The sequence below is a fragment of the Cervus elaphus genome, chromosome 20, assembly GCF_910594005.1.
Source record: "Cervus elaphus chromosome 20, mCerEla1.1, whole genome shotgun sequence".
NCBI classification, from domain to species: domain Eukaryota; kingdom Metazoa; phylum Chordata; class Mammalia; order Artiodactyla; family Cervidae; genus Cervus; species Cervus elaphus.
In genome coordinates, this window is record NC_057834.1 from 66,485,918 (window position 1) to 66,502,437 (window position 16,520).

General features: G+C 41.6%; 1 protein-coding gene across 2 annotated transcripts in view; it reads right to left on the reverse strand.

Moving 5' to 3' along the window:
• SLC35A3 (solute carrier family 35 member A3) overlaps positions 1-7,138 on the reverse strand; it is a 40,524-nt gene extending 33,386 nt beyond the window's left edge. The window contains exon 1 of one of the 2 annotated variants that reach the window (XM_043877228.1): positions 6,693-7,138. In XM_043877228.1, the coding sequence (XP_043733163.1) occupies positions 6,693-6,965 (273 nt within the window). In that variant the 5' untranslated portion in view covers positions 6,966-7,138. Of the gene's footprint in view, positions 1-6,225; positions 6,442-6,692 lie in introns of those variants that run through there. The other variant, XM_043877229.1, reaches the window with a different exon arrangement.
• Between the last annotated feature and the right edge of the window lie 9,382 nt (positions 7,139-16,520).

The window sequence follows — 16,520 nt, forward strand, 5'->3', positions numbered from 1 at the left end:
CAAAAGTTATACTTCATAGCTACTGAAGGATGATTAGGCTTTAAGGGAGAGAATATTTCAGTTGATTATAATTATTTGTCCAGTCATTCATGCAAGATACTTTCTACTGAGTTTGATATAAATTATATCCATTTCAAATATAACTAAGGCAGCCCAGACAGTGTTTGTAGGACACAGGGTTTGATCTGACCCTGAATATTCTCATTTAAAAGGTGGTGATGGGAAACAAAATATATCATTCCCAAAATATGCTACTTAGATGTATTATTTTGAGTTGTAGGTATTAAAATGCAGGGAAGCCTTCCCTGAACTTCCCTTATCTGTTTAAACATTAAATCCTCTAAAAGGAAGTCAACTGTCATAAATCCACTTCCCAAAGGAACTCCCCTTCATCAACCAAGGAAGACTGACTATTAATCACAGGAGAGGAGACTAAGAAAGGAAGGTAAATTCTCATGCTGTCCTTTACAAATTCAGATTAGCAGGAGAGAACATTTGTAAAAATTCATTCTCTGAACTGCAACTTTGTTTATAAAATGGTTTTGGTGTATTCATTGTTTTTATTTTATTTTATTTATTGTTGGCTGTGCTGGATCTTTGTTGCTTCATGGGCTTTTCTCTGGTTGCAGTGAGCAGGAGCTACTCTCTAGCTGTGGTGCAAGGGTTTCTCATTGCAGTAGCTTCCGTATTGCAGAGCACAGGTTCTAGGGCACACGGGCTCAGTAGTTGCAGTTTCTGGGTTGTAAAGCATAGGCTCAGTAGCTGTGGCCCACGGGCTTAGCTGCTCTGCGGCATGTGTGATCCTCCAGGTCCAGGGACCAAACGATCTCCTGCATTGTTGTTGTTGCTGTTCAGTTGCTAAGTTACCTGACTCTTTATGGCCCATGGACCGCAGCACGCCAGGCTTCCCTGTCCTTCACCATCTCCCAGAGTTTGCTCAAACTCATGTCCACGAAGTCAGTGATGCCCTCTTCTTCTTATCTCAGTCTTTCCCTTTATCAGGGTCTTTTCCAATGAGTCAGCTCTTCGCATCAGGTAGCCAAAGTATTGGGGCTTCAGCTTCAGCATCAGTCCTTCCGATCGATATTTAGGATCGACAGGTCTGATCTCCTTGCTGTCCAAGGGACTCTCAAGAGTTTTCTCCAGTACCACAACTCAAAAACATCAACTTTTTGGCACTCAGACTTCTTTATGGTCCAACTCTCACATCAGCACATGACTACTGGAAAAACCATAGCTTTGACTATACGAACCTCTGATGGCAAAGTGATGTCTCTGCTTTGTAACATGCTGTCTAGGTTGGTCATAGCTTTTCTTCCAAGCAGCAAGCATCTTTTAATTTCATGACTGCAGTCACCGTCCACAGTGATTTTGGAGCCCAAGAAAATAAAATCTGTCACTGCTTCTACTTTTTTCCCTTCTATTTGCTATGAAGTGATGGGACTGGGTGCCATGATCTTAGGTTTTTGAATGTTGAGTTTTAAGTCAGTTTTTTCACTCTCCTCTTACTTTCATCAAGAGGCTCTTTAGTTCCTCTTCACCTTCTGCCATTATGGTGGTATCATCTGCATATCTGAGGTTGTTGATATTTCTCCCTGCAATCTTGATTCTAGCTTGTGATTCATCCAGCCTGGCATTTCGCATTATGTACTCTGCATATAAGTTAAATAAACAGGGTGACAATATACAGACTTGACACACTCTTTTCCCAACTTTGAACCAGTCCATTGTTCCATATCCGGTTCTAACTGTTGCTTCCTGACCTGCATACAGGTTTCTCAGGAGACAGGTCAGGTGGTCTGGTATTCCCATCTCTTTAAGAATTTTCCATAGTTTGTTGTGTTCCACATAGCCAAAAGCTTTAGCACAATCAATAAAGATGTTTTTCTGGAATTTGCTTGCATCTTCCATAATCCAAAGGATGTTGGCAACTTGATTTCCGGTTCCTCTGTCTTTTCTAAATCCAGCTTGTCATCTGGAAGTACTCAGTTCATGTGCTGCTGAAGCCTAGTTCATGAACTGCTGAAGCCTAGCTTGAAGGATTTTGAGCATTACCTTGCTATCATGTGAAATGAGTGCAACTGTGTGGTAGTCTGAACATTCGTTGGCATTGCCCTTCTTAGGAACTGGAATGAAAACTGACCTTTTCCAGTCCTGTGGCCACTGCTGAGTTTTCCAAATTTGCTGACAGGCAGATTCTTTACCACTGAGCCACCAGGGAAGCCCACTCATTGGTTTGATTCTTGCCTTCCCAGGGACAGCTATTGCTTTCCAGTTTCTCATTTTGTGTCCTGAAAAACTGGGGTTGGTTTTCTGCCTGCTCAGGCATGCAGGTTATGATTCTTGTGTATGCAAGCAGCTCAACTGTAAGGTTGAGGGCCAAAAAAATATGACCAGACAGAAATGTGGGTTATATCTCATCTGCAGCTAGTGTCCTACTGACCACTGCCAGCTTGGGGTGGGGGTGGGATGTTATCATCTTAAAATTTTGTGTATCACAGAAATAATCAAATTTCCTTGTCCACTGCATTAGAATGAACTCTCACTAGATCCTTAACTATGAGCATTTTCAAGTCTCTTGTCATTTACAAATAGTTACAGTTTTACTCTTATGCTTTCCTGAAGTCTGTCCAAAACATTTGTCTTCAAAAAGATTCAAAAAAATGACATTGATAAGTACTCTACAATACAGATTTGTAATAACTTTAAGATCATACCATTGAACTAGGTAATAAATTCCAGAACTCTAACGGAAAAAATTAATGGATTCATGAAACTACTAACTTTAGATCAAGTAAAACAGGAATAATTACATGGGACTGAGAAAATGATGAGAATGATTTTTAATTTTACAACTTTTTGTTAAAAACATTGCTAGCTCTTTAACACTTTAACAGATTGAAGGAAACCTTTTTTCTTAAACTTTCTATAACTTAAAGCAATTTGGTAAATTATATCTTTGTAAACAGAACTGAAACATTTATTTATCTGTTTCTCCCTATCTGATTCTTCAGGAAATCAGAAATTAATAGTGAGTATTCTTAATTTCATGACAATATAGTTACTTGCATATGTTCAGTAACAATCTGTTTTCCTTATAATAGGATACAATTGGAAACACTGGCTATACTGCCAAAGTTTTGACTGAGATGTCATATTTGAGGATAATTATCAACTTTAAGGAATTAAGCTGGACTTTGTGGCTCTGGTAAAGAATCCACCTGCAATGTGGGAGACCTGGGTTCAATACCTGGGTTGGGAAGATCACCTGGAGAAGGGAAAGGGTCCCCACTCCAGTATTCTGGCCTGGAGAATTCCATGGACTGTATAGTCCACTGGGTCGCAAAGAGTCGGACATGATTGTGACTTTCACTCTACAAGGCCTATGAAGCCCCTTCCAGAAAATCAAAAACTAAAACACACACACACAAAACCCCTGGTATCTTGCATTCATAGTTCCCAGCCATATCAGGTGAGTAAGGAAGGTCATTTTCTGGTGGGTCCAAGAACTTAAGGATTTCTTAGGGACCTCAAGGAGAAAGAAAAGAGAAATTCACTCAAATCCAAGTATTACAGGAGATATCTGATGGTCAGTCCTTGGCTTGGCTTTCTGGGCTTGAGATACTTGCAAACGTCTGAGATTCCTTCTGAAAAGTTATAGCAAAGCAGGTTTTAAAAGAGTCTTTATGGTGAATTACTATTCTTACTGCATTTACATAAATAATCAGGCCAAGTTTAATGAGACTAGACTTATTGTGCAAACAAATTAGTCTTACTGTGACTATCTTTGGTAGAAGTAGAGAGGACTATAGAGAGAACATCATGTTTCAGTAGCACACTTTTGTGGATATCGAATTCTACTGTAGTCCACTACCTTTGAGGTATCCCTGAACTCTTCTAGTTTCCTCCAATATCTAGTTATGACTCTCTAAACTAACATTTTCAACTTTCTCTACCCTGACTTGGAATCACAAAAACTAAACACTGTCCTTTTCCCAAAGCCCTGCAAGCTGAAGCTAACAACTTGGGTAATTTATTATTTCTTCCAGTTTTATTGAGCTATAATTGACACACAGCACCACATAATTTTATGTTGTACAGCATAATGATTTGATTTACATACATCGTGAAATGATTACCACAATAAATTTAGTGAATATCCCTCTTCTTATGTAAATTAAATAGAAAATATATATTTATGTTTTTTGCCTTTTGATGAGATTGTTTATGATTTACTCTCAACAACTTTGATATATAAAGTGCAGCAGTAATACTTACATTTATCACATTGTACATTATATCCCTAGTAATAACTGAACGTTTTTGCCTTTTGACTACCTTCTTCCAATTCTACCCTACCTTCCACCCTGCCACCCTCTGGTAACCACAAATCTGATGTCTTTTTCTGAGTTTGTTTTTGAAGTACAATGGACATACAACACTGCTAGTTCCTGGTATGCAACACAGTGATTTGCTATTTCTATGTTTCTAAAGTAATCACCATGGTAAATATAGTCACCATCTGTCACCTAAGATTTACATATGTATTGACTATATTCCCTACACTGTACATTTCCTACTTGTGACCATTTATTTTGTTACTGAAAGTTTGTACCTTTTAATCTCTCCCACCTATTTCTCCCCTCCCTCCATCCCTGTATCCTCAGGTAACCACCTGCTTGTTCTCTATGATTCTATTTCTGTTTAGAATGATCACTCTTGTGTTGTAATATAATCTTATTTCAGCTTTTTATTAATCTTATATTTGAAAATTCTTTTCTGTTCTATGTTTTATACTTTATTTGATCCTAGTAATAAATCCTTGAGGTAGTGTAGATAACTTTCTCAAAAAACAATAGTAAAATGCTAAAGTAACAAATATTATAAAATACTTATTATAAAGTGCAGTACATAAAAGAATGTTTTGGACTGAAGACAGACTTTAGAGAGCTTTATAAGAAGGAAGTAGCAACTTCCAATTGAAAAAGAAGTCCTGAGAATACTGTACAGCATGGTAACTGTCGTTAATAATACCGTATTGTATATTTGAAAGTTGCAAAGAGAGTAAACTTAAAATCTTAAAAGCTGTCATTACAAGAAAAATTTTGTATCTATGTGTGGTGATGAATGTTAACTAGATTTGTGGTGATAATTTTGCAATACATACAAATATCAAATCATTATGATGTACACTGGAAACTAATATGGAGTTATATGTCAATTACATCTCAATTTTTTAAAAAATTAAAGGAGGTGGCATTAAAGAATACCTTTTGCAAAGATGGACAGAATGATTTCTACAAAGATGGAAAAGAAGGCTGTCCTTATAGGAAGAAAGGATGTAAGCAAAGACCAAGGCACACAGGCATAGAACATGTTCAGAAATTAACTGCAAAATAACTATTATGATTGAGCTAAAAAACAGAACTCGTGGGATAAAATAATTTTTTAAAAAAGAATGAAAGGGACATGTTGACATCTTGACATGAAGTCAAGGACAGTTACACATTCTTGAAGAGTTTTGGTTGGTAACCTAAATAATTTTAAATTTAATCCGGATTCCACAGAAAGTCACTTGAGCATGTCTGAGGAAAGAGAAACCAAGAAATACATAAGACCTCTGGTTTTACAAATCAGTTTCAAGAGGAGTTACTGGAAGGGAGACAGGCTGAGGGCAGCAAATCCAGCCATTGCCATAGAGCAAGTAAGAGTAAAGAGAAGTCACCTTTAGCATAGAAGTGAAAAAGACAACAAGTAAACTGAGATGCTGAAAAAGCAGGATCAATACTTGGGAGGAAAGTTAGGACCAGCAATGTAAATTTAGAAGTCATGCCCTTAAAGGAAACAATCTGAGTTTACCAGCGAAAATGAGTAAGTGCACCAAGTGAGAAGCTACCAAATTTCATCTTTAACTACCAAAGTTGAATGCTGATCGAAAACAAAACACTGCGGTTCCCTTTTCAAATACTGCCTGTAACAGAACATAATAAAAGATTCAGCCTTCTACCATAAAGTAATGAAACGTGTTTTACCAAGCAAGGCCCAGTACTACATTTAATATTACCCTTTAATTCATTTGAACCAGCGTCCTCTGTAGTTTAGTTGCTTTAAAGAAAAGTTAATTAAAATCTTCCCTTCCTAAACACTCAGAACCCAACAAGCACACCTTTTCTGATAGGAATCCCACCTGGCCTCAGACAGCCTTTGCCTGCGTACTAGCCTTACCAAGGACAATCTTTCCATTTCTTGAAGTCCCTCAGACTTCTCCAGCGCAGGGTCCCGGTCTCCTGGCTCGGCATCAGCCACAGGGCCGTGCGCCGAGCGGGAGCTCCAGGGCAGTTCGCAGATGGAATGACCGCCAGCCTGGCCCTCCGGCCACTCGGTTCCGCACGCCCCAGACTCTAAAGCACACACTGTCGTTTTCATTCGGTCGACACACCCCTTTCCTGGGGCCCTTTTCCCTCCTACACCCAGCACATTCCTCACGTCGTCCCTCGTACTTACAACGTGTCACTTCATCCACTCCCACCCCGTACCCAGCTAGTACTTAAGGTATTCCACACCGTCCCCTTCACTCAGACAGACTTCGTATCAGCCCCGCGCCCGCTGCATCCTCCCGGAGCTGCCCCGGCCAAAGCTGAGGCCACCGGCCTGCCCGTGCCCGCCGCCACCCAGGAGCGCACCAGGCTCACCTTCCGCGCAGCTCGGCCGGCTGCGCGCACTGGGGGAGGCGGCTCAGCTCGGCCCGGCGCCCCAGGTTGCGGCGCCCGCCGGGCCCCCCGCGACCCTTGAAGCGCAGCGCCACTCGCTACCGCCGCCGTCGCTGCCGCCGGCCCGGTGCGGCCCAGGCGTTTCCGGGTTCCCGCGGTCCCGTCTCCGAAACGCTCCGGCTGCGGCCTCGGCCCGGGTGAACGCCGTTCCCGGCTCGGCTCTGCCGGTCCCACCTTGGCACTTGCCAACTCCATCCCCCACGACGAGGACTTAAGAGGCTCCGCGGGCGACCCCCGGAGCCGGCTTCAGTGTCGTGTCCTCGCCTGGGGCAGTGCCTCCTGCTAGTTGTTTCCTAAAGGGGCGTAGCGGACGGAGTGACTCCCGCGGCGTGCCTCTGCAGGACTCTCTGGTGGCGAAGGGCGCCAGGGTGTGAGACTGCGAAAGTAAAGTCAAAGTCCTTAGGGGCAAAGGACCCTGAGAGGGAGTGAGGAGGTGGATCCAGGAAGCAAACAAACTGGGTTCGAGAAAATGTCAGTGACAGTGAAAACTAACGAGATTCGCTCTGGCGCAGGCTGCCACTCATTTTTCTGGAAGGCTTGTTCGGTTGGAAATACCGCTTCTCCCACCCTGGTTTAGACCCTGAGGCTGAACAGAGCCCAGAGCAGCGCCACCAAATTAGTAGGGCAGGATTATCCCTTTCCTCTTAACACCACGCCGCTACGAATTAAGCCTGTGTCTCTTTATATTGCAAATGATTAAAACTACGTCCGAGAAAGACAAGCGGAGAAAGAGAGCGGAAAAACAAAATTAAAGAACTGTATTAGAGTAGAATGACTGGGTTTTAAAATTTTGGCTCAGATGGAAACGAATCTGCCTGCAACCCAGGAGACCCAGGTTGGATCCCTGGGTTGGGAGGATCCCATGGAGAAGGAAGTGGCAGTATTCTTGCCTGGGAAATCCCATGGACAGAGGAGCCTGGAGGTCCTACAGGGCATGGGGCTTGCAAAGAGTCAGACACGACTTGAGCGACTAACACTCATGATCTTGAGGAATTCCCTGGATGGCGGAATATATCTTAGATTTTAATGTTTGTTCTAAATATTTTGGAAGTAAAATGTGCCTGATGCATAATAATAATAGCTAGGCATTATTCTAAGATGAGGATACAGAGAGAATATATAATGAATCTTTTCCTCATTTTGTAAGAGGGAAAAGATTTAAAATATTTTAGAAATACTTCAGCAGGAAAAATATACCTTATGACATAAATACAGGTTTTTTTTTTTTTTTTAGAGAAAAAGACTTTCTAGTCTGTTTAAAAAGTTTTAAAATGAAAAGGAGAGAAGTGGAGGCAATTATTCATTAAGAAACAGTAACATGGTGCTTTGGCATCTTGGAAGAGGACCAAAGCTCTAACAGACAAAAACAACAATGAAAATAGAAGGTTAAATATATTTATGACACCCACAACTGATGTAAAGATATGGGTTGCCAAACTGATGACCAAAAGAAAGTAATGCTTTCATTGACCTCTCTTAGCTTTACAATTTGTACTTAGATACTAGTGTAGCAGAAACTAGTTTAGGCACCCCATTCTGTTAGCCCTTATTCTCGCTACACATTCATCCTACACAGCTCATGGTTGTACCTCAGTCCTATCTGACTGACTCTTTGTGACATCATGGACTATAGCCCCATAGACTGTAGCTCACCAGGCTCTTCTGTCCATGGAATTTCCCAGGCAAGAATACTGGAGTGGGTTGCCGTTTCCTCCTCCAGGGCATCAAACCTGACCTGAGTCTCTGGAGTGTCCTGTATTGGCTGGCAGCTTCTTTACACTAGTGCCTCGTGGGAAGCCCAACATATAGATGTTTTTAAAGTTTTCCCTCTCTTTCTTGCTTAATAGCGCTGTGAAAATGATTGCCCTCTAGCTAAGGCTATACCATCTACCTAAGGTTTAACTCTCCAAGAGGACAGTCCCTATCACTGCTTTCCACTGGGAACATTCTTCATTCCAGAAAGAATGTCATGGCTGACCACCAGAACCTGTTCTGAATCACCTAATGCCAGCCCTGACATCTCAATATCCCCAGGAGGAGGGGAAGAATGCAAGAACACATCAGCCCTGATCCTCATCTTCAGTCCCATCTACCACCTGAAAACTGTAAGACCTCTTCCAGCTTCCTGGGGAAGGAGAGCACAGTCTTGAGAGCATTAACTTTCAAGCTTACGCTCTCAAGCCCCACTGCTCCTGGCAAAGTAATAAAGCTGCTGCTTTCTCCAAAACACTGTCTCTGTATTTTTACTTGGTGTCGGTGAGCAATAACACTGAACTGCTTTCAGTTTCCCTGTATATACCACTCATAGCACCTATTCTGGAGAAGGCAATGGCAACCCACTCCAGTACTCTTGCCTGGAAAATCCCATGGACAGAGGAGACTGGTAGGCTGCGGTCCATGCGGTCGCTGAGAGTCGGACACGACTGAGCGACTTCCCTTTCACTTTTCATTTCCATGCATTGGAGAAGGAAATGGCAACCCACTCCAGTGTTCTTGCCTGGAGAATCCCAGGGATGGGGGCCTGGTGGGCTGTTGTCCGTGGGGTCGCACAGAGTCGGACACGACTGAAGCTACTTCGTAGCAACAGGACTTATTCCCATTCCTCATCCTCTTAATTGAATGTTGAATATGTTTCCACTGCTCCTGCTTACATTTTTTATAGCTAGCTCCACTCATTTTTCAGCTCTCTGTTCAGGTATTATCACAGACTTGAAGCTTTTTCTTCCTCCTTCCTTCCAGGGGTCTGAACTCCTTCTCTGTGGTTCCAGAACATCTTGAGGCATCCTGTACATCTCTAAATAATTTTACTTCACTGTATTGTGATCTGATCTATATTTCTCCTTTCTGCCCAACACTCTTCTTGAGGTCAGTGCTATCCTATTTATCTCCAGATCTCCAGCACTTGGCACAGTGCTTAGCACATAGTAGAAACTCAACATATATTTCCTGAAAGGGACTGAACTGGTTGGTAATGATGGTGAAGACACGCCAGACTGTATAAAAGCTCGCCAGGGAAGAATGGCCAGCACAGCTTAAACTGCAAGTCTGGGCATTCAACACAAAGAATTAAAGTGAGCACCTAAGGTCTGAAGCTCTTTTAATAATAATAACCCAATAAGGATTGTACCTTTGAGTAGTTTGCTGTATCAATCTCCTTTAACACTCACAATAGCCCTATAAAGTAGGCATTAATACCTGTATTTTACTGAAGGAGAACATGAGACTTAGATTAAGTAACCTTCTGAAGCTCCCATATCTACTGAAAAGTAAACTGGGATTCAAATCCTAATTTGTCTGCCTTTAAGTCCATGCATTAAAACACTACATTTAGCTGTAGTAGAACAGAAAAGGAATGAACACCGTATAGAAAAAAGGTGTCTGTCAGCAAAAGTAGCAATAGGGGTAGGAAAACAGAGAAATCAGTAGGGGTAGGAAATCAGTGAAAGACAGAGATGGACATGAAGGAAGAGAGAAAAACAGCCACCTGGGGGTACTGGGGCAGAGAACCAGCTTTGGGTTTCCTATGATAACAGATCTGAAAGACAAAATTTTGACACCTTAAAAGACAGACAAATGAGAATAACTTATTAGTTCAAGGGCAGCCAGAGTGAAACAGGACTATGTTTCTCACTGGTGCTTGATTAGGGTTGCCAGATAAAATACACATCTAGTTAAACTTGAATTCCAAATAAACAATGAATAATTGTTTAGTATTAATATATGCAATACGTGGGGCTTCCCAAGTGGCTCGGTGGTAAGGACAGCTTGCCAATGCAGGAAACACAGGAGATCTGGATTCAATCTTTGGGTCGGGAAGATCTCCTGGAGGAAGAAATGACAACCCAATCCAGTATTCTTGCCGGGAAAAATTCCATGGACAGAGGAGCCTGATGGGCTGCAGTCCATGGGGTTGCAAAGAGTCTGGACATGACTGAGCGACTGAGCGTGCATTCAATATGTGGTATATACTGTGGAAAAGGAATGTTGCCTGCCATTCCAGAAGCAGAGTGTTGCCCATCATTCTGGTTCTACAAGGATCAAGCCAATGAAGCGTGCCCCACCCCCATGCACCCCAAAGGGAATTCAGGATGGAGAAAGATAGGAAGTAGTCAGTCTATACTTCTGGATACTGGCCCTAAACAGTTGAGTTGTATATCTAAGGTATAAATTCAATGCATCAGGGCAACAGAGAAAAGCACTAACATCTTTAACTTTGATATCTGGTTTTTTGTGATTAGCACTAAGCTCTTGATGTTAGACTGTGTGTTTTGTTTTCAGCAGAAACCTCCTATATGTGTTGGCTCCTCTCTTAATTCTTTGAAGCAGTTCCCCAGAGCTATCTGAGAGTATGTTTCCCAGGCTACAGACCTCAATAAGATCTCCAAATAAAACTTAACTTGCAACTTTTTGGTTGTGTGTTTTTCTTCATTTGACAGTACTTAAGCTAATAAAAATTTGTTTTGTCAGAAATTCAAATTTAACGTGGTGTCCTATATTTTTATTTTCTAAATCTGGCAACCCTATCGAAAGCATGGATATTATAATATTGCACAATAACTGCAGTTTCCAAGGGTGCCCCAGAGAAATTCAGACCAAATTAAATTATATTTGGTGCAGATGATACTGCAAGACTTAGGCACACAAAGTGATATTCCCCCATCAGTATCTTCAGGCAGAGTCAAGGCTGGTACTTTATGAACTTTAATGCCTTAAGACTCCATTGGAAAAAAAGACAAAGAAAGTGAGCAGGGACTATGGAGATTTATACATTTAAAGACTTTTTAAAAAATTTCTTTCTAAAACAGTTAAAATCCAAAAAATTTCCTGGGGAATTAAACCTCAGGTTTCCAGGTGTCACTTATACTTTGTTCCTATACTATTATAGTTCTTAAAACTATGGAATTGAAGGTGAAGCTCATGAACAGGAAAAACCAGTCTTTCCTTGCTTCTCAAGCTACTGAATCTGGCATGTTCTTGTTAGTTCTTTAGGGCAAAGCACCTGCATAGAAAGAATAGCCAAAGTTTAGTTATTTGACCATCATTTACCTCTAAGAGAAATTGAATGAGGTTACTTCCATATCATCAGCAGCTCAGTAGTCATGTGCCTCTTTTGCTTTGTGATAGATCCGTAGAGCTTGACACTCTATAGAACAGCTATTTGACAGCTTTGAAAGGAAATTACCTTTTATTTCCAGGTTCTGCTTGGCTTTTCCTATTATAACAGACTTACTTTGGGGGGGGGGGGGATTAGGAGGTTGTTTGGGCTTCCCAGGTGGTGCTAGTGGTAAAGAACCCACCTGCCAATGCAGGAGACATAAGAGATGTGGGTTCGATCCCTGGGTTGGGAAGATCTCCTGAAGGAGGGCATGGCAACCCCACTCCAGCATCCTTGCCTGGAGAATCCCATGGACAGAGGAACCTGGTGGGCTGCAGTCCACTGGGTGGCAAAGAGTGGGACATGACCAAAGTGACTTAGCAGCAAAAGCAGCAGCAGCAGGAGGTTGTTTAACAGAAGTGATGCCCTTCGCTCTGTGTGTTCAGAAACTGGGGAAATTACCCTGGATGATTGCTGCCCCATGGAGTTTGTAGATTCTGGTCAAAGAATCAGTCATCACTTGATATTCTTTTAAGTCTCTGATTGGTAGATGAACTTGGTGGTCTGGATATTAAGGAATTGATTTCATCTCAGAGTCAAGGGATTCCCTTTTACCTGGCATAGTTACCTGACGAAATCACCACAAATCCTTTTGTGGAGACCTAGGGAAAAGGTACATAGATGAACTTGTGCTGTTAAAGCCGGTCAGCGTCCCTCTAAGTCTGAGAATGGATGAGGGGTTGCAATTTAGTGAAGTTGGTCATCTATACAGTCCCAGAGTTCATTTTGTCAGGCGAGTGTGTGCTCCTCTGTTCTTTGTCTCGTCACAACAAAAATTTGGAGTGATGGACATTGAAGCCCCCTCGGTGGGTCACAGCTCTTGGGTCTTGGACAGACCGTGTTACAGCTCTTAAATAAATAAGTGTCACAGCTCAGTGCTACAGCTCTATTTTATTTAGATGATAGCAGGAAAATCCATCTTCGAGGTGTGAGGGCACTTCGATCCAAAGACGGGAAGAGAAGAGCGCCCCATCGTTCAGGAGAGAGAGAGAGAGAGAGTGAAGAGGGCTTTGGCTCCTCTTTTTATATGTTTCTCTGTCCCTGGGCCTGTCTTATGTAAACTGGGCCAGCCAGGAGTGTTGTTTGTTTTACCTGAGGTTCTCACTCCGGTCCTCGGACCTTCCTTTGTTCTATTTTCGCAGGCTTTTCCCTTCCAGGTCTTTTAGCCACAGCCTTTTTGGACTCCTTTTCCCTATTCTAACTACCTAACAATTTGATTATACAGTTCACATGTAATTGGATTATGCTGTTCAGAATACTTCCTGTTCTCTATCTTCAGGACACATGGTAGCTTGTAATTTCTGACTCTTGTGGCTGAATGGGACCACATGACTAGTTCTAACTGTTCAACTCAGTTCAGTTCAGTTTAGTGGCTCAGTTGTGTCCGACACTTTGCAACCCCATGGACTGCAGCACGCCAGGACTCCCTGTTCATCACCAACTCCCGGAGTATACTCAAACTCATGTCCATTGAGTCGGTGATGCCATCCAACCATCTCATCCTCTGTTTTCCCCTTCTCCTGCCTTCAAACTTTCCCAGCATCAGGGTCTTTTCAAATGAGTCAGCTCTCTTTATCAGGTGGCCAAAGTATTGGAGTTTCAGCTTCACCATCAGTCTTTCCAATGAATATTCAGAGCTAATTTCCTTTAGGATTGACAGATTGGATCTCCTTGCTGTCCAAGGGACCCTCAAGAGTCTTCTCCAACACCACACTTCAAAAGCATCAATTCTTTGGCACTCAGCTTTCTTTTAGCCCAACTCTCACATCCACACATGACAACTGGAAAGCCCATAGCCTTGATTAGATGAACCTTTGTTGGCAAAGTAATGTCTCGGCTTTTTAACATGCTGTTTAGGTTGGTCATAACTTTCCTTCCAAGGAGGAAGGGTCTTTTAATTTCATGGCTGCAGTCACCATCTGCAGTGATTTTGAAGCCCTCCAAATAAAGTCTGCCACTGTTTCCACTGTTTTCCCATCTATTTCCCATGAAGTGTTGGGACCAGATGCCATGATCTTAGTTTTCTGAATGTTAAGCTTTAAGTCAACTTTATCACTCACCTCTTTCACTTTCATCAAGAGGCTGTTTAGTTCCTCTTCACTTTTTGCCATAAGGGTGGTGTCATCTGCATATCTGAGGTTATTGATATTTCTCCTGGCAATCTTGGTTCCAGCTTGTGCTTCACCCAGCCCAGCGTTCCTCATGATGTACTCTGCATATAAGTTAAATAAACACAGTGACAATATACAGCCTTGACGTACTCCTTTTCCTATTTGGAACCAGTCTGTTGTTCCATGTCCAGTTCTAACTGTTGCTTCCTGACCTGCATACAGATTTCTCAGGAGGCAGGTCAGGTGGTCTGGTATTCCCATCTCTTTCAGAATTTTCCACAGTTTATTGTGATCCACACAAAGACTTTGGCATAGTCAATAAAGCAGAAATAGATGTTTTTCTGGAATTTTCTTGTTTTTTCCAATGATCCATCATATGTTGGCAATTTGATCTCTGGTTTCTCTGCCTTTTCTAAAACCAGCTTAAACATCTGGAAGTTCATGGTTCACGTGTTGTTGAAGCTTGGAGAATTTTGAGCATTACTTTGCTAGCATGTGAGATGAGTGCAGTTGTGCAGTAGTTTCTAACTGTAGGGAAGGTTCTAACTGTAGGGAAGCAAAATTAACCACCCCCAAATTTTTCTTTGGTATGTGGATTATTTCGAGTTGACAACAATCACGGCCCAAAAGACTCAGGAAGAAACTTTGACCTACCCACTATCACCCTAAAGGAATGTAGATAAGAGGCCCATTTTAGGAAAGGAGCCATCTCCAAAGATAACTGCAGTATGAACTAGGTGTGTAGACAAGAAGAAACCTAGCAAAGTTTATTTGCTAAAATTCTTCTCTGTGTCCCATTGTCTCTGCATGTTCCAGCAATAATTACTTTCCAAACCTTTGCTTCTCTATCTTCCTGGCAATTGCTTTCCTCCTGTCTGAAGCCCCAAACCACTACTCCTAAGACACTCTTTTGTTTTCAGATGAAGATGATATTTAATGTGAGAATTTCAGCCATTTTGGTGAGTTACTTAGTTTTCCTGGGTCTTTCCCATGTATACATGTTATTAAATTTTGTTTGATTTTCTTCTTTTAATCTGTCTCATGTCAATTTTAATTCTTAGACCAGACAGAAGAACTGGAAGAGTAGAGGAAAATTTCTCCCTCCTGACATGGCAAATCAGTCGTAGGCAGATGAGCAGATTATGTGTGTCATAATTACATAAGGGCTATAGTGTTGAATTGCTGTTTTGTGATCATCTGGAACTTTCTGTTTTGAGTCTGGTAATGTTTATGATCATGACTAGGTAGACTCATGAGCCTACCTAGAGTGAGCAGCTCTAAAGTGAAGTCTTTAGCTACCAGCAATAGACATTTCATATGAAAAAGAGATAAATCTTTGTTATCATATATCATTAAAATTTTTACTAAACTTGGCATATATTGATTCAGAAATGGGGTGTGTTTTAATAAAAATCTTTCTTTTGTAGAATTGGCTTCAGGTCAGTTCTGTTGCTCAGCTGTGTCCGAATCTGTGACCCCATGAACTGCAGCACGCCAGGCCTCCCTGTCCATCACCAATTCCTGGAGTTTACGTAAACTCATGTCCACTGAGTCAGTGATGCCATCCAACCATCTCATCCTCTGTTGTCCCCTTCTCCTCCTGCCTTCAATCTTTCCCAGCATCAGGGTCTTTTCATGTAAACTGACTTATAAGCTAAAAGAATGATTATGTTATGCACTGGAATATTTGATAAAATGTCATCTACAATAAGCCAAAAGGTAAATAATAAGCCTAATATACTTGTAGCTCTGGGAGAAGAAGCTAGAAAACAAATATTAATTGTATATGTTGGTTACTGTTGGCTACATTTAACAATATGCTTCATGAAAGAGAAGCACTCCAAAAATAATTGACTTTTTTATAAGCAGAAATGGAAAGGGATGAAGAGAACAGGGAAGTCCAAGAGCTTTTAGAGTTGGGAGTGGCAGATGCTTTTCACCTCAGTTGGTAACTTACAAAATTGCATATGCTTTTTGTCCCCAATTGGTAAACTATAAAACTGGGTAGATTTTTAAAACAAACAAGGCTATTAGAACTAGGTAATTAGGCAAGGATCAAGTCTAGCTTATCTTTGTTGTGTGTGCATGCCTGCTCAGTTGCTCAGTCATGTCCAGCTCTTTGTGACTCCACGGACTGTAACCTGCCAGGCTCTTCTGTCCATGGAATTTTCCAGGCAAGAATACTGGAGTGGGTTGCCATGCCCTCCTTTAGGGAATCTTCCTTACCCAGGGATCAAACCATTGTCTCCTGTGGGTCCTGCATTACAGGTAGATTCTCCATTGCTGAGCCACCTGGGAAGCAACACAGCCTACCTAACATAAAACTTGTGAAAGTACATTTCAATCGGTCAAACCCACATAGCAAAATTTCTTGAATTACTATTAAAAGTATAGGTTCCAGCTCTAGTTAAGTTGCATAAACAAACTCTATTCTATTTCTCCCAATGACTATAACAAAAATCCTGAACAGAATATATAAAGAAA